We start from the raw sequence: 18,176 nt of genomic DNA, 5'->3' as shown, positions 1-18,176 counted from the left end.
TAGTGTACTCTACTTCATCAACAGGCATACTACTACCACTAGTAGTGTACTCTACTTCATCAACAGGCATACTACTACCACTAGTAGTGTACTCTACTTCATCAACAGGCATACTACTACCACTAGTAGTGTACTACTACTTCATCAACAGGCATACTACTACCACTAGTAGTGTACTCTACTTCATCAACAGGCATACTACTACCACTAGTAGTGTACTCTACTTCATCAACAGGCATACTACTACCACTAGTAGTGTACTCTACCTCATCAACAGGCATACTACTACCACTAGTAGTGTACTCTACCTCATCAACAGGCATACTACTACCACTAGTAGTGTACTCTACCTCATCAACAGGCATACTACTACCACTAGTAGTGTACTCTACCTCATCAACAGGCATACTACTACCACTAGTAGTGTACTCTACCTCATCAACAGGCATACTACCACTAGTAGTGTACTCTACCTCATCACTACCACTAGTAGTGTACTCTACCTCATCAACAGGCATACTACTACCACTAGTAGTGTACTCTACCATCATCAACAGGCATACTACTACCACTAGTAGTGTACTCTACTTCATCAACAGGCATACTACTACCACTAGTAGTGTACTCTACCTCATCAACAGGCATACTACTACCACTAGTAGTGTACTCTACCTCATCAACAGGCATACTACTACCACTAGTAGTGTACTCTACCTCATCAACAGGCATACTACTACCACTAGTAGTGTACTCTACCTCATCAACAGGCATACTACTACCACTAGTAGTGTACTCTACCTCATCAACAGGCATACTACTACTACCACTAGTAGTGTACTCTACTTCATCAACAGGCATACTACTACTACCACTAGTAGTGTACTCTACTTCATCAACAGGCATACTACTACCACTAGTAGTGTACTCTACCTCATCAACAGGCATACTACTACCACTAGTAGTGTACTCTACCTCATCAACAGGCATACTACTACCACTAGTAGTGTACTCTACTTCATCAACAGGCATACTACTACCACTAGTAGTGTACTCTACTTCATCAACAGGCATACTACTACCACTAGTAGTGTACCACTAGTCAACAGGCATACTACTACCACTAGTGTACTCTACTTCATCAACAGGCATACTACTACCACTAGTAGTGTACTCTACTTCATCAACAGGCATACTACTACCACTAGTAGTGTACTCTACCTCATCAACAGGCATACTACTACCACTAGTAGTGTACTCTACTTCATCAACAGGCATACTACTACCACTAGTAGTGTACTCTACCTCATCAACAGGCATACTACTACCACTAGTAGTGTACTCTACCTCATCAACAGGCATACTACTACCACTAGTAGTGTACTCTACCTCATCAACAGGCATACTACTACCACTAGTAGTGTACTCTACCTCATCAACAGGCATACTACTACCACTAGTAGTGTACTCTACCTCATCAACAGGCATACTACTACCACTAGTAGTGTAGTGTACTCTACCTCATCAACAGGCATACTACTACTACACTAGTAGTGTACTCTACCTCATCAACAGGCATACTACTACCACTAGTAGTGTACTCTACTCAACAGGCATACTACTACCACTAGTAGTGTACTCTACTTCATCAACAGGCATACTACTACCACTAGTAGTGTACTCTACTTCATCAACAGGCATACTACTACCACTAGTAGTGTACTCTACTTCATCAACAGGCATACTACTACCACTAGTAGTGTACTCTACTTCATCAACAGGCATACTACTACCACTAGTAGTGTACTCTACTTCATCAACAGGCATACTACTACCACTAGTAGTGTACTACCATCAACAGGCATACTACCACTAGTAGTGTACTCTACTCATCAACAGGCATACTACTACCACTAGTAGTGTACTCTACTTCATCAACAGGCATACTACTACCACTAGTAGTGTACTCTACCTCATCAACAGGCATACTACTACCACTAGTAGTGTACTCTACTTCAGGCATACTACTACCACTAGTAGTGTACTCTACTTCATCAACAGGCATACTACTACCACTAGTAGTGTACTCTACTTCATCAACAGGCATACTACTACCACTAGTAGTGTACTCTACCTCATCAACAGGCATACTACTACCACTAGTAGTGTACTCTACCTCATCAACAGGCATACTACTACCACTAGTAGTGTACTCTACCTCATCAACAGGCATACTACTACCACTAGTAGTGTACTCTACCTCATCAACAGGCATACTACTACCACTAGTAGTGTACTCTACCTCATCAACAGGCATACTACTACCACTAGTAGTGTACACTCATCAACAGGCATACTACTACCACTAGTAGTGTACTCTCATCAACAGGCATACTACTACCACTAGTAGTGTACTCTACCTCATCAACAGGCATACTACTACCACTAGTAGTGTACTCTACATCATCAACAGGCATACTACTACCACTAGTAGTGTACTCTACCTCATCAACAGGCATACTACTACCACTAGTAGTGTACTCTACCTCATCAACAGGCATACTACTACCACTAGTAGTGTACTCTACATCATCAACAGGCATACTACTACCACTAGTAGTGTACTCTACCTCATCAACAGGCATACTACTACCACTAGTAGTGTACTCTACCTCATCAACAGGCATACTACTACCACTAGTAGTGTACTCTACCTCATCAACAGGCATCATCAACAGGCATACTACTACCACTAGTAGTGTACTCTACCTCATCAACAGGCATACTACTACCACTAGTAGTGTACTCTCACTTCATCAACAGGCATACTACTACCACTAGTAGTGTACTCTACTTCATCAACAGGCATACTACTACCACTAGTAGTGTACTCTACCTCATCAACAGGCATACTACTACCACTAGTAGTGTACTCTACTCATCAACAGGCATACTACTACCACTAGTAGTGTACTCTACCTCATCAACAGGCATACTACTACCACTAGTAGTGTACTCTACCTCATCAACAGGCATACTACTACCACTAGTAGTGTACTCTACCTCATCAACAGGCATACTACTACCACTAGTAGTGTACTCTACCTCATCAACAGGCATACTACTACCACTAGTAGTGTACTCTACTTCATCAACAGGCATACTACTACCACTAGTAGTGTACTCTACCTCATCAACAGGCATACTACTACCACTAGTAGTGTACTCTACCTCATCAACAGGCATACTACTACCACTAGTAGTGTACTCTACCTCATCAACAGGCATACTACTACCACTAGTAGTGTACTCACTATCAACAGGCATACTACTACCACATCAACAGGCATACTACTACCACTAGTAGTGTACTCTACCTCATCAACAGGCATACTACAGGCATACTACTACCACTAGTAGTGTACTCTACTTCATCAACAGGCATACTACTACCACTAGTAGTGTACTCTACTCATCAACAGGCATACTACTACCACTAGTAGTGTACTCTACCTCATCAACAGGCATACTACTACCACTAGTAGTGTACTCTACCTCATCAACAGGCATACTACTACCACTAGTAGTGTACTCTACTTCATCAACAGGCATACTACTACCACTAGTAGTGTACTCTACCTCATCAACAGGCATACTACTACCACTAGTAGTGTACTCTACCTCATCAACAGGCATACTACTACCACTAGTAGTGTACTCTACTTCATCAACAGGCATACTACTACCACTAGTAGTGTACTCTACTTCATCAACAGGCATACTACTACCACTAGTAGTGTACTCTACTTCATCAACAGGCATACTACTACCACTAGTAGTGTACTCTACTTCATCAACAGGCATACTACTACCACTAGTAGTGTACTCTACCTCATCAACAGGCATACTACTACCACTAGTAGTGTACTCTACCTCATCAACAGGCATACTACTACCACTAGTAGTGTACTCTACTTCATCAACAGGTGTACATACTACTACCACTAGTAGTGTACTCTACTTCATCAACAGGCATACTACTACCACTAGTAGTGTACTCTACTTCATCAACAGGCATACTACTACCACTAGTAGTGTACTCTACTTCATCAACAGGCATACTACTACCACTAGTAGCATACTAACAGGCATACTACTACCACTAGTAGTGTACTCTACCTCATCAACAGGCATACTACTACCACTAGTAGTGTACTCTACTTCATCAACAGGCATACTACTACCACTAGTAGTGTACTCTACCTCATCAACCTCATCAACAGGCATACTACTACCACTAGTAGTGTACTCTACCTCATCAACAGGCATACTACTACCACTAGTAGTGTACTCTACCTCATCAACAGGCATACTACTACCACTAGTAGTGTACTCTACCTCATCAACAGGCATACTACTACCACTAGTAGTGTACTCTACTTCATCAACAGGCATACTACTACCACTAGTAGTGTACTCTACCTCATCAACAGGCATACTACTACCACTAGTAGTGTACTACCACATCAACAGTGCATACTACTACCACTAGTAGTGTACTCTACTCATCAACAGGCATACTACTACCACTAGTAGTGTACTCTACTTCATCAACAGGCATACTACTACCACTAGTAGTGTACTCTACTTCATCAACAGGCATACTACTACCACTAGTAGTGTACTCTACTTCATCAACAGGCATACTACTACCACTAGTAGTGTACTCTACTCATCAACAGGCATACTACTACCACTAGTAGTGTACTCTACTTCATCAACAGGCATACTACTACCACTAGTAGTGTACTCTACTTCATCAACAGGCATACTACTACCACTAGTAGTGTACTCTACTTCATCAACAGGCATACTACTACCACTAGTGTACCACAAGTAGTGTACTCTACTTCATCAACAGGCATACTACTACCACTAGTAGTGTACTCTACTTCATCAACAGGCATACTACTACCACTAGTAGTGTACTCTACTTCATCAACAGGCATACTACTACCACTAGTAGTGTACTCTACTTCATCAACAGGCATACTACTACCACTAGGCATACTAGTGTACTCTACTTCATCAACAGGCATACTACTACCACTAGTAGTGTACTCTACTCATCAACAGGCATACTACTACCACTAGTAGTGTACTCTACTTCATCAACAGGCATACTACTACCACTAGTAGTGTACTCTACTTCATCAACAGGCATACTACTACCACTAGTAGTGTACTCTACTTCATCAACAGGCATACTACTACCACTAGTAGTGTACTCTACTTCATCAACAGGCATACTACTACCACTAGTAGTGTACTCTACTCAACATCAACAGGCATACTACTACCACTAGTAGTGTACTCTACTTCATCAACAGGCATACTACTACCACTAGTAGTGTACTCTACTTCATCAACAGGCATACTACTACCACTAGTAGTGTACTCTACTTCATCAACAGGCATACTACTACCACTAGTAGTGTACTCTACTTCATCAACAGGCATACTACTACCACTAGTAGTGTACTCTACTTCATCAACAGGCATACTACTACCACTAGTAGTGTACTCTACCTCATCAACAGGCATACTACTACCACTAGTAGTGTACTCTACTTCATCAACAGGCATACTACTACCACTAGTAGTGTACTCTACTTCATCAACAGGCATACTACTACCACTAGTAGTGTACTTACTTCATAGGAAATGTAAGAGAGGTGTTCTTACCAGCTTCCCCCGGATCCCTGATTGTCCCTGGGGTCCTGGAGGCCCTCTAGCACCCTAGTGTTGAAAAACAAAAAAACAATATCAAGGGAAATCAAATCAAACAACCTGAAATGAGTTTACTACTACCAACTTTGTCACATCTACTCAGAGCATGACAGCTCTTAACCCTGAAACATTACATTTTTACATTTAGTCATTTAGCCGACTCTCTTATCCAGAGAAGACAGGAGTGAGTTACAGTAGTGAGTTACAGTAGTGAGTTACAGGAGTGAGTTACAGGAGTGAGTTACAGTAGTGAGTGCAGACATGTTCGTACTGGGTTTTGACCTCAAACACTGTAGACTCCTATGACCTCTAACGCCATAAGGGTCTACAGTCATGTCTCAAGGCTAGAAGACTGAACGTTGGTGTGGCAAAACTCTGCGATGGCATTGTCCAGATTACTCACATTGTCTCCTCTCTTCCCAGGGACTCCAGAGGTGCCGACTGGACCAACAGAGCCATGAAGCCCCGGAGTTCCAGCAAGACCCTCAGCACCAGGATTCCCTCTATCTCCCTACAGACAGACAGACAGACAGACAGACAGACAGACAGACAGACAGACAGACAGACAGACAGACAGACAGACAGACAGACAGACAGACAGACAGACAGACAGACAGACAGACAGACAGACAGACAGACAGACAGACAGACAGACAGACAGACAGACAGACAGACAGACAGACAGACAGACAGACAGACACATTTTCTGGTGAAATGGTTTGATCATACATTTCCATAAAGTTTCTTGTCCATCTGTAGTTGTGTCTTACCCTGGCTCCTATAAGTCCATCCTTGCCAGGTACCCCATCAGACCCAGCATTCCCCTGTAAAGACAGATTGCTGCATTACGTTTACCTGTGCTGTATAGTACAGTATCCTTCTGTTACAGTAAAGACCTGCTTTTCAGGGGAACTATTATAATTTCCACATGAATGAAAGGTGTGTATGTGAGTATGTTTTAATCCACAGTTGGTTTTTAATGGACATGTGTTCACTGAACCCACAGACAGAACAGTCATGTGTCAATTAAGTGGAAACACATACTGTAAGACCAAGGTCCCCTCTTGGTCCGGTTGTCCCTGGTGACCCGACTGCACCGACAGCACCCTTGCCTCCCCGAGTTCCGGGGGCACCTGATTTTCCGGGTGTACCCTGGGAAAATAAGTGTGACTTCACTGGTCAGGACACAAATGGAAAGTGTATGAGCGTGCTGTATATCTGACTGAGTCTTGGATTGGGACTATGTTCAGTGTATAATGATACTACTCTCTATAGAAATGAATGGTGAATGTGAACTTGAGTGCCATACATACAGCAGTACCGGGGGGCCCAACCATCCCGCTCTCTCCTCTGACTCCAGGTATGCCCACAACACCTCGCTGTCCTGAGATACCTGGTGGTCCCGCCGGCCCATCAGGGCCCTGTCAGAAACAAAGACCATCCCATTGGCCAATGGTAACTTCAGATATTTCCTAGTCTAGCAAAAGAAATATAGAGCAATGGAGGGTGGCAGAGAAGTCTCGCTCTATAAATCACTCTGAACGATACAGCTACATTTTTTAACTTCTGTAACTCTCTCATATTTACCCCTGGTCCATCCTCTCCAGGCTCTCCCTTGTCTCCTGGGGCACCTGCTGGGCCCGGGGCCCCTCTCTCTCCTACATGCCCAGGGCCTCCATTCTCACCTCTAAGTCCCGGAGTACCTGCCTTCCCTGGGGTACCAATGTCTCCAGGCACCCCTACCTCACCCTGGAAGAGTGGAAAGACAACGTGAGTAATGGAATAACATATTTCACTATATTGCTCTGTGTTCTATTGTTTATGAAATCATTTATTGGTGATTTCATAGGTATAAAGTGATTTGATTGGTTGATAGTAGGATTAACTCACAACGGAGCCTGCTGGACCAACTCCCCCAGGGAATCCTGGGAAACCAGACCCACCCTGAAAATGAGATGAAATTCTTATCAGAAAATATCAACATACTGTACTACATATTCAGTAAATTCCCTGGAAAAGCATTCCTACTCTGTGCTGAGTAGCCATGATCAGGTCTATTTCTACAGTAAATAGCATGGGGAAGTCTTTCTATGAATGCTCCAGCCTTTATACGTCACCCCCAGTACGACTCACTCACCGCGGCCCCTTGTGTTCCTCTGGCCCCCTTTAGTCCAGTCACACCATCAGGACCCTGGGAACCAAGTTTACCAGCTGTTCCCTGGAGTCCCTGTGCTCCAGCCTCACCCTTCTGACCCCTCTCTCCTGGTTCACCTTTGACCCCGGGTTGCCCATCGGGACCCTGCGAAGAGTCAGACACAATGACCATGATTACTGGGCAGATTCATCGCCATGCAAAACGACTTCCAAGTCTCACCATGGGTATAGTTACTATGTGGTTATATGGAAATGGTTATTAACTTTGACCATTACTGAAATGTTTATTCAACATTATACAGGAGGATGTTTGCAGCGCAATCTGTTCAGACAACACCTGTAACACCAAGCCAAGGTTGACAAATTAACAGAACATCAAGGGACACAATACAACAGGGAAGGCGCCTGTCATAGCTGACACTATTGGGCGTGACAGACCCCCACATTGTTTGAAAGCCACTCACAGGAGACCCAGGGAATCCTACTGCACCGGTTGGACCAGGCTCCCCAGAAGCTCCCTATAACAGATGTTGGGTCAGAGGTCAGTACAGAGGTATATGAGAACTATTAACAGTATATTGCAATGGTCTTTTTTTACTATGGGACAATTGTACACAAGACAACTTACAGTATTTCACGTGTGTCAATAATTTTACAAAATGAATCGCAGTACTTACGGCCACTGCTCTCGCTCCTCGACGTCCAGGGGGCCCTTTAGGACCGGCCTCTCCCTAAAACAAACAAATATAATATATTGTCTGGGTATCTGTGGTAGGCACTGAGGCCTTAATATGGAGAGGTGTTCTCTGCTACAGTGTATGTTCATCTAGTCTGTCTGTCTAAGTGCTGTTGGTGACTGTATGCTGGATGCTCCTTTAGGGTCTAGGCAGGGTTACTGTTATTAAAGCACTATGTGACAACTGATGATGTAAAGAGGCCTTCATGAATACATTTGAGTGAGTGAGTGAGTGAGTGAGTGAGTGAGTGAGTGAGTGAGTGAGTGAGTGAGTGAGTGCTTTACCTTATCACCATTGAGCCCAATGCCTCCTGTTGGTCCAACTGGACCAGGAAGTCCCTTCAAATGAAAAACAAACAGGATTTCAAATATTCAACAACTTGCTGTGAACAACTTACTATGGTTGTGAAACCAATGAAACTAGAAGGTGCATCAAAAGGTGACTACACTCAACCCAGGGCCTAAAGCTGGTTATGATGACGTCACTACATTTTGACACATCATTCAACTTGAACCTAACAGAATTTTGTTATGGGTGACATTTTAAGATGTTATTTTTGCTTAAAACCCTTGATGTAATCCATTTAGGTGACTCAGAAAGGTATGTGTAGACATGTATGTGTAAGGTAACACTCACCCCGGGCCCGTCGTTTCCAGCAGTACCCTCGGTTCCTTTCTCACCAACTGAACCCTAAGGAGAGAAGAGGGGTCAGCGGAACAGGACTGCAGAATGAACCCACCCAGTTATAAACATGGAATACACCACTCTGAAGGGTGACAACTTGTAGTTCCTTCTAGTGTCTTGGACTCTGGTGGTACTTTATGTACTTAACCAAGTTTTGGTTGATATCTTCCCCTCCAACACAGATACTTACCACATCTCCTTTAGGACCAGGAGAACCAGGGATACCCCTCTCCCCGGGCATCCCCTGCAGGCCTGCAGCTCCTATGTCCCCAATGGTTCCTTTAGTTCCAGACCCCCCCTGGGGGAAGAACACACACAGAAACAACTCTCATATCATGTTTGTGGGAAATAACATGGATATACGAGGCCATCATTACATTGTTAATCTGCATTAAGCCTCCATCGTAGAAGAGATATCATTTGACAACCTGGTTAAATGACTGAATGAATAAAGACACAAATAAATAAATCAATATTTGAAAGTAATGTGCTATAGTACTTACCTTTGGTCCCTCTGGTCCTGGCCCTCCTGAAATACCTTTGGGCCCCGGTAGTCCTTTAGTTCCCACATCACCTCTCTCTCCTGGGATGCCCCGCTCACCCTACGATGCAATCACCCACTGGTCAGCTACAAACAACTTCTTTACAGCACTGTATGTTATTAACAGGGCCTTGTGTTTTGGTTATCGTATCACATGACCTGGATTTGAAGCTTTTTCCAGAAATGAGAAATAGACCAAAAATGAAAGCAATGTCTGAGGATGGTGATGGACCATCTGACATTAAAAAAAGGGGACAGTTTGATGAATAAGCTTTACATAAAGACCAGGTCATGTGACAGGATTAACAAAAACACAGTGCCCTAGTTACAAACCTTATTTTACTAGTGAAGACTAGGACTGAACTCAAACAAAACCTCATTGGGGAAAAAAAAGCATTTTGCCACATGATAGGTTTCCATTATGTAGTAGGTAATTGTACTTCTGTATTGAAAAATATCAATATGATTATGATTTCAGTTGGAAGATGCATTTTCTCTGCAGAGGGGCAGGGTTACTTTCCCTTATTGAGGGTTGTATTCAAATGGGCATCAAATGAATAGATAAATCAGCTAAAAGGGCTTACCCTTGGCCCTGTGAGACCAGCAGCCCCTCCCTCTCCAGCGATACCCTGGGAATGACAATACCAAACACATTTCATCAACACAACAGACAGGCTGTTTCAACCCCCTCTTCCACCTCCCTTACTGTCCAATCCCCTTCCCTGACACACTTCCTGTATGTATACTTATGCTACATTTTTATGATCTTCGACTTATTATTTTCGTATTCTTATCTTTTACTATTTCTTATTGTTGTCACATTGTTGAGAGGGAACCTGCAAGTAAGCATTTCGTTGGACTGTGTATACCATGTGTATCGTGGGCATACGACAAATCAACTTGAACTTGTTTACACAGGCAGCCTAATTTGGATCTTTTTCCACTAATTGGTCTTTTGACCAACCAGATCATACATTTTGCCAAGAAGCAGTTTGACGTTTATGGGCCAGATCGAAAGTCAAAATTGGCGATATATTCGAGAAAAAGGTATAAAAACAAAAATGGTCTTAATTTAAGGTTAAGTAAAAGGTTAGCATCGTGGTTAAGGTTAGGTTTAAAATCTGATTTTATGACTTTGTAGCTGTGCCAGCAAGTGACTACACTGCAGAGCTGCCTCCAGAACATGAATCATCCCAATAAATGCCAACCTGCTATCATTAATATGGTTAAAGATCAGAATTGGCCTTCCTGTGTAAATGCAGCATTAAATAACCCTGAAACGTTGATGAACGTTGGATGTAATACATGTATCACCAGTCACTTTAAACACTGCCACTTTATATCATGTTTACATACCCTACATTACTCATCTCATATGTATATACTGTACTCTATACCATCTACTGCATCTTGCCTATGCCGTTCGGCCATCGCTCATCCATATATTTATATGTACATATTCTTATTCATTCCTTTACACTTGTGTGTATAATGTAGTTGTTGTGAAATTGTTAGATTACTTGTTAGATATTACTGCATTTTCGGAACTAGAAGCACAAGCATTTCGCTACACTCGCATTGACATCTGCTAACCATGTTAATGTGACCAATCAAATTTAATTTGATTTGAAACTGATAGTAGTGTTGTATATCTATAACTCAACTCAAAAACATGTTACATTTCTAGATTCTTACTGTAGATAATGAATGGACTGTGTTTCGTTATGTTGGCAGACTCATGACTGGTTAATATGTGCCTTTGTTTGATCCATTGCAGGAAAAGACACACATACCCAGTCATGAGTCTATCAACATAACAACATTTAGTTCATTATCTAAAGAAGTCATCTATTGTTGAAATGTAAGATTAATAAGCTGTAAACAAATCAACTGTAAAATAGAGGTTATTGTCTGTCACAGTCGGGCGTGATGTCATACCGTACCTCAGCACCTGGTTTCCCAGACTCTCCAGGTGGACCAGCAGACCCAGGTAGACCCTGAAATACATCACACCATTATAGTTCTCATTTCCCCTTTATTGATTAGTACTATCACTAGTCTCTATCCTAGTAAATACAAGGTCAATAAATCCCATGTGAAACAGCATACCTGGAAGCCATTCATACCAGGAGGTCCTTGCTCTCCTCTCTTCCCTGCAACTCCCTAAAGAAGTCAGGTATGGACAGGAAAACCAGCAACAGTTTAAGCTTACCATAACCCCATACAGTATTTCAAGTTGAAACTGTGTTGGTATGTATTGTTTAATTGAAAGGTATTAATCAGATACTTACTGCTGGACCAGCAGGGCCACCAGCGCCCATCTCTCCAGCTTTCCCATTAACCCCCTGTATAAGAAACAGTCCTCAGTGGTCAGTGTGTATGATGAGGTACTACAGCAGAGATCTACCAGCTTACAATGGGAGAAAGCATAGAATGGAAACTGAAAATGTTTTATTTAAGCATTAAGGCCCGAGAGGGTGTGGTACATGGCCAATATACCACAGCTAAGAGCTGTTCTTAGGCACGGTACAAGGCCTTGGATACAGCCCTTAGCCGTAGTATATTGGCCATATACCACAAACCCCCAAGGTGCCTTATTGCTATTATAAACTGGTTACCAACGTAATTAGAGCAGTAAAAATAAATGTTTTGTCATACCCGTGGTATACAGTCTGATATACCACGGCTGTCAGCCAATCAGCATTCAGGGCTCAAACCACCCAGTTTATATTTGGAAATAAACCAGTTTGAGAGGCAGTTCAACCACCTACAAAATCATATTTGAACCCCTGATGAGTGTAGTGTACTTACCCTCTGTCCTGCAACACCTGGGGTCCCCACTTCTCCTGCCTTACCAGGGTCTCCCTGTGAGGACAAATTAACAATGATCCACAATCAATAACATGTCAATGTTTCCCTCTTCCTATATCATATAAGTAGCATTCCAGTGTCTCTCCTGACATTGTATGGTCCCTGGAAGACGCATTCAAACAACTACACTTATTTCATTCATCATTCTAAATGTGATGGGTTTAATGGAGCTGCTTCTGCTGTATATTGTGGAAAGGAACACACACACACTCACATGATCTCCATAAAGTGTGGGTTACTCACAGTAAAGCCTTTTGGTCCAACTACACCCATGGTTCCAGCTAGACCTCTGGTACCATCTGACCCTGCTGAACCTGGTCCCCCATCCTCTCCTCCCCCTCCCTGAGAGAGAGAGATAGAGGGACAGAAACAGAGGTATGTTCACATTTGGCCTGTCTATAGATAAAAACATGTATCACGCACTCCCCTGCATATTTAATATGTTTCTGAACACTTCTACATTCATGTGGATGCTGCCATGACTACAGATAATCATGAATGAATCATGAATAATGATGAGTGAGAAATCTACAGACACACAAATGTCATACCCCCCAAAATGCTAAACTATTGTAATGATGAGAGGTTAGGATGTTTTGGGGCCTGATCTTTGTGCATCTGAAACTTTCTTACTCATCATTCATTCAGGATTATCCATTTTTTAAATTTTACCTTTATTTAACCAGGCAAGTCAGTTAAGAACAAATTCTTATTTTCAATGACGGCCTAGGAACAGTGGGTTAACTGCCTGTTCAGGGGCAGAACAACAGATTTGTACCTTGTCAGCTCAGGTGTTTGAACTTGCAACCTTCAGGTTACTAGTCCAACGCTCTAACCACTAGGCTACCCTGCCGCCCCAATCATGGTAGCATCCACATTAAATGTTCAGAAACATTATATTCTTATTTACAGTAAAGGTGACTCCAAAATGACATAATACATGATTTACCATTAATTTCTATTGGGCATAACATAATCTGAAACACAACCAAAACAAACTGTAAATGCATCCAACAAGACTGTAGCGTCTGGGATCGGTACATCCGAACATCACACCTGCAGGACAGGTGCAGGATGGCAACAACAACTGCCCGAGTTACACCAGGAACGCACAATCGCTCCATCAGTGCTCAGACTGTCCGCAATAGGCTGAGTGAGGCTGGACTGAGGGCATGCAGGCCTGTTGTAAGGCAGTTCCTCACCAGACATCACCGGCAACAGCGTCGCCTATGGGCACAAACCCACCGTCCTTGGACCAGACAGGACTGGCAGAAAGTGCTCTTCACTGATGAGTCACGGTTTTGTCTCATCAGGGTGATGATCGGATCAATTTGTAAATGGAGGGTCCGTTATGGTCTGGGGTGGCGTGTCACAGCATCATCAGAATGAGCTTGTTGTCATTGCAGGCAATCTCAACGCTGCGAGTTACAGGGCAGACATCCTCCTCCCTCATGTGGCACCCTTCCTGCAGGCTCATCCTCCAAAATGACAATGCCACCAGCCTTACTGCTCATTCTGGGCGTGATTTCCTGAAAAACAGGAATGTCAGTGTTCTGCCATGGCCAGCGAAGAGCCCGGATCTCAATCCCATTGAGCACCTGTTGGATCGGACGGTGAGGGCTAGGGCCATTCCCCCCAGAAATATCCGGGAACTTGCAGGTGCCTTGGTGGAAGAGTGGGGTAACATCTCACAGCAAGAACTGGCAAATCTGATGCAGTCCATGAGGAGGAGATGCACTGCAGTACTTAATGCAGCTGGTGGCCACACCAGATACTGACTGTTACCTCCGCACCAATGTGTCGGAGGAAACACTGTGCACCTGGCAACCTTGGTTAGTGTGCACTGCGCCCGGCCCGCCACAGGAGTCGCTGGTGCGCGATGAGACAAGGATATCCCTACCGGCCAAGCCCTCCCTAACCCAGACGACGCTAGGCCAATTGTACGTCGCCCCACAGACCTCCCGGTCGCGGCCGGTTACGACAGAGCCTCTGGTGGCACAGCTGGCGCTGCAGTACAGTACGCCCTTAACCACTGCGCCACCTGGGAGGCCCTGACTGTTACTTTTGATGTTGACCCCCCCTTTGTTCAGGGACACATTATTCCATTTCTGTTAGTCACATGTCTGTGGAACTCGTTCAGTTTATGTCTCAGTTGTTGAACTTGTTTTGTTCATACAAATATTTACACATGTTAATTTTGCTGAAAATAAATGCAATTTACAGTGAGGGGAAGTTTTTTTTTGTTGCTGAGTTTATATATATATATATATATATATATATATATATATATATATATGTGTAGGTAGGTAGGTAGGTAGGTAGGTAGGTAGGGGATATATATATATATATATATATATATATATATATATATTATTTTCCTGACTCATATCCACACACCATTGGTCCTTGGTGTCCCTCAGGACCCTGGGAGCCGAGAAGACCCGACAGACCCTGAGGAAAGAATAGGGAGGATTTTAATAAAACATTTCATCTAGGATCAACATAAGCATGATGATCACCAAAAAGGAATATTCTTCTGTGATACAGAATGCTGACGAGAGGTATGTTATCTCACCCGTGCCCCTGGTAGACCTGGCTCTCCAGTGCGTCCAGGGTCACCATCGGCACCTTTGGCACCAGATGATCCACCCAGTCCTCGCTCACCTTGGGCACCCTGATCACAGAGTGTGGCATTTGATTGGCATAATATTATTATTCAATGACTTATACCTGCTGACCTATACTATAGATTCAAAGAGAAATCAACCTACCTTTTGACCAGGTAACCCATCCTGACCAGGAAAACCTCTACTGCCAGGAGCACCCTGGAAATAACAAATTGGTTTTAACAGAATTTGCTAAAAGGTTTAGATTTTAATGAACTAATTTAGCTGTTTGCTGTTATTGAATGTACTGAGGAAAGACAGAGAGAGAAAGAGAGAAAGACAAGAGACAGAGACAGACAAAGTTCTTGTAGTCAGTGAAAGAGCTGATTTACTCTCTCTCCATTGGGTCCAGCGGCTCCTGAAGTCCCAGCATCACCCCGTCCTCCCCTCCTCCCCTCCTCTCCCATGGGACCCAGCGCTCCATGATCACCAGGTGCACCCTACAATGACGTCATAATCAAACAACATGGCTGCCACATCATACATTCGTGTTTGTTATATTTTACTGTATGGCCTTTTAAGAGCACCATGAAATGAATTGAATATATTGTTGTTGCACTCAACTTTGGGTGTGGATAAACTTACATGTCCCTAGGAGCATCAAACTGCTCAACATGCACTAAGCACTTTAAAGCTGGCCTAGACTGAAGGAAGAGCCCAGTGGAAAATGTTGCTACCCTTGATGTTGTCTTTAACTCATTGCTCGATAATGCAAGAGACATCTGTCAAAGGCCAAATAAATGAACTGAACATGCTGAACTTTGGAGGAAGGCTCAGATAGACATGCACTCCATTCAGAAAGAAACCAGCGCCAGCATAACCTGCCTTTCAACATAACCTGCCTTTCAACATAACCTGCCTTTCAACATAACCTGCCTTTCAATAAACGCATGTGGTTGCTACTGTACATTATTAAACCATGGAATTAGAGAGACATTCATTATGATGGGTTGTATATCTTACAGATTCTCCTTTGAATCCAGCCTCTCCTTTGAATCCGGGAATGCCTAAATCACCCTTGTGAGAAGAGAAGAATATGATGAATAGATGTTTCTACCGACAATGTACGATCTCAAGTTTTTAGAAGTAGCTTTTCCTGACGGCGTTATGAACATGCAGCCATATGATGGCATTTTAACTGGAGCATGGAAACCAGCAGTAGTTCCTATGACCTTTGTAACAGCTAGGGGACCTGACAACCATTCTTGATCCAAACAATGAAATGAGTGGTCAAAATGAAACAACAAATCTCTTACCAGTTGGCCCTTAGGCCCGGGCAGTCCAGTGGTTCCCTGTGGTCCGGGGGGCCCCGCGGGGCCAAGCAGTCCAGTCAGACCCTGGACACCTGGAGCTCCCTGGGGTAGAAATCACATCATTATACCTAAACCTGTGTTCTGTCTCTGACTCTGTACCAGGGCCCATTCTAACAGGACAGACTAATCTACTGTCTCTGTGACTCTGTACCAGGGCCCATTCTAACAGGACAGGCTGTAGCCTACTGTTTCTGTGACTCTGTACCAGGGCCCATTCTAACAGGACAGACTGTAGTCTACTGTCTCTGTGACTCTGTACCAGGGCCCATTCTAACAGGACAGACTGTAGTCTACTGTCTCTGTGACTCTGTACCAGGGCCCATTCTAACAGGACAGACTGTAGTCTACTGTCTCTGACTCTGTACCAGGGCCCATTCTAACAGGACAGACTGTAGTCTACTGTCTCTGTGACTCTGTACCAGGGCCCATTCTAACAGGACAGACTACTGTCTCTGTGACTCTGTACCAGTTCTAGGACAGACTCTACTGTCTCTGTGACTCTGTACCAGGGCCCATTCTAACAGGACAGACTGTAGTCTGTGACTCTGTACCAGGGCCCATTCTAACAGGACAGTCTACTGTCTCTGTGACTCTGTACTTCTAACAGGACAGACTGTAGTCTATGTCTCTGTACTCTGTACCAGGGCCCATTCTACAGGACAGACTGTAGTCTACTGTCTCTGTGACTCTGTACCAGGGCCCATTCTAACAGGACAGACTGTAGTCTACTGTCTCTGTGACTCTGTACCAGGGCTGTACTACTGTCTCTGTGACTCTGGGGGCCCATTCTAACAGGACAGAGCTGTAGTCTACTGTCTCTGTGACTCTGTCCAGGGCCCATCTGTGTAGTCTACTGTCTCTGTGACTCTGTACCAGGGGCCCATTCTAACAAGACAAGTCTGTCTCTGTGAGTACCAGGGCCCATTCTACTGTCTACTGTCTCTGACTCTGTACCAGGGCCCATTCTAACAGGACAGACTGTAGTCTACTGTCTCTGTGACTCTGTACCAGGGCCCATTCTAACAGGACAGACTGTAGTCTACTGTCTCTGTGACTCTGTGGCAGGGCCCATTCTAACAGGACAGACTGTAGTCTACTGTCTCTGTGACTCTGTACCAGGGCCAATTCTAACAGGACAGAGCTTCTAACAGGACAGAATGTAGTCTACTGTCTCTGTGACTCTGTACCAGGGCCCATTCTAACAGGACAGACTGTATGGTAGCACCATGTAGTCTACTGTCTCTGTGACTCTGTACCAGGGCCCATTCTAACAAGACAAGCTGTAGTCTACTGTCTCTGTGACTCTGTGCCAGGGCCCATTCTAACAAGACAAGCTGTAGTCTACTGTCTCTGTGACTCTGTGCCAGGGCCCATTCTAACAAGACAAGCTGTAGTCTACTGTCTCTGTGACTCTGTGCCAGGG

General features: G+C 43.8%; 1 protein-coding gene across 2 annotated transcripts in view; it reads right to left on the bottom strand.

Annotated features, from left to right (window-relative positions):
- col5a2b (collagen, type V, alpha 2b) overlaps positions 1 to 18,176 on the bottom strand; it is a 62,133-nt gene that overhangs the window by 24,251 nt on the left and 19,706 nt on the right. For both annotated transcript variants that reach the window (XM_042319412.1, XM_042319413.1), the window contains exons 22-47: positions 16,697 to 16,795; positions 16,404 to 16,457; positions 15,773 to 15,880; positions 15,546 to 15,599; positions 15,350 to 15,448; positions 15,172 to 15,225; positions 13,018 to 13,116; positions 12,715 to 12,768; positions 12,195 to 12,248; positions 12,013 to 12,066; positions 11,847 to 11,900; positions 10,488 to 10,532; positions 9,866 to 9,964; positions 9,553 to 9,660; positions 9,315 to 9,368; positions 8,963 to 9,016; positions 8,619 to 8,672; positions 8,406 to 8,459; positions 7,925 to 8,086; positions 7,678 to 7,731; positions 7,375 to 7,536; positions 7,101 to 7,208; positions 6,832 to 6,939; positions 6,558 to 6,611; positions 6,191 to 6,298; positions 5,743 to 5,796 (exon numbers count right to left, since the gene is read on the bottom strand). In XM_042319412.1, the coding sequence (XP_042175346.1) occupies positions 5,743 to 5,796; positions 6,191 to 6,298; positions 6,558 to 6,611; positions 6,832 to 6,939; positions 7,101 to 7,208; positions 7,375 to 7,536; positions 7,678 to 7,731; positions 7,925 to 8,086; positions 8,406 to 8,459; positions 8,619 to 8,672; positions 8,963 to 9,016; positions 9,315 to 9,368; positions 9,553 to 9,660; positions 9,866 to 9,964; positions 10,488 to 10,532; positions 11,847 to 11,900; positions 12,013 to 12,066; positions 12,195 to 12,248; positions 12,715 to 12,768; positions 13,018 to 13,116; positions 15,172 to 15,225; positions 15,350 to 15,448; positions 15,546 to 15,599; positions 15,773 to 15,880; positions 16,404 to 16,457; positions 16,697 to 16,795 (2,061 nt within the window). The remainder of the gene's footprint in view (positions 1 to 5,742; positions 5,797 to 6,190; positions 6,299 to 6,557; positions 6,612 to 6,831; positions 6,940 to 7,100; positions 7,209 to 7,374; positions 7,537 to 7,677; positions 7,732 to 7,924; positions 8,087 to 8,405; positions 8,460 to 8,618; positions 8,673 to 8,962; positions 9,017 to 9,314; positions 9,369 to 9,552; positions 9,661 to 9,865; positions 9,965 to 10,487; positions 10,533 to 11,846; positions 11,901 to 12,012; positions 12,067 to 12,194; positions 12,249 to 12,714; positions 12,769 to 13,017; positions 13,117 to 15,171; positions 15,226 to 15,349; positions 15,449 to 15,545; positions 15,600 to 15,772; positions 15,881 to 16,403; positions 16,458 to 16,696; positions 16,796 to 18,176) is intronic.

Source organism: Oncorhynchus tshawytscha, unplaced genomic scaffold (assembly GCF_018296145.1).
Source record: "Oncorhynchus tshawytscha isolate Ot180627B unplaced genomic scaffold, Otsh_v2.0 Un_scaffold_4246_pilon_pilon, whole genome shotgun sequence".
In the NCBI taxonomy this organism is placed as follows: Eukaryota; Metazoa; Chordata; class Actinopteri; order Salmoniformes; family Salmonidae; genus Oncorhynchus; species Oncorhynchus tshawytscha.
This window is presented reverse-complemented; position numbering and strand designations above follow the sequence as displayed.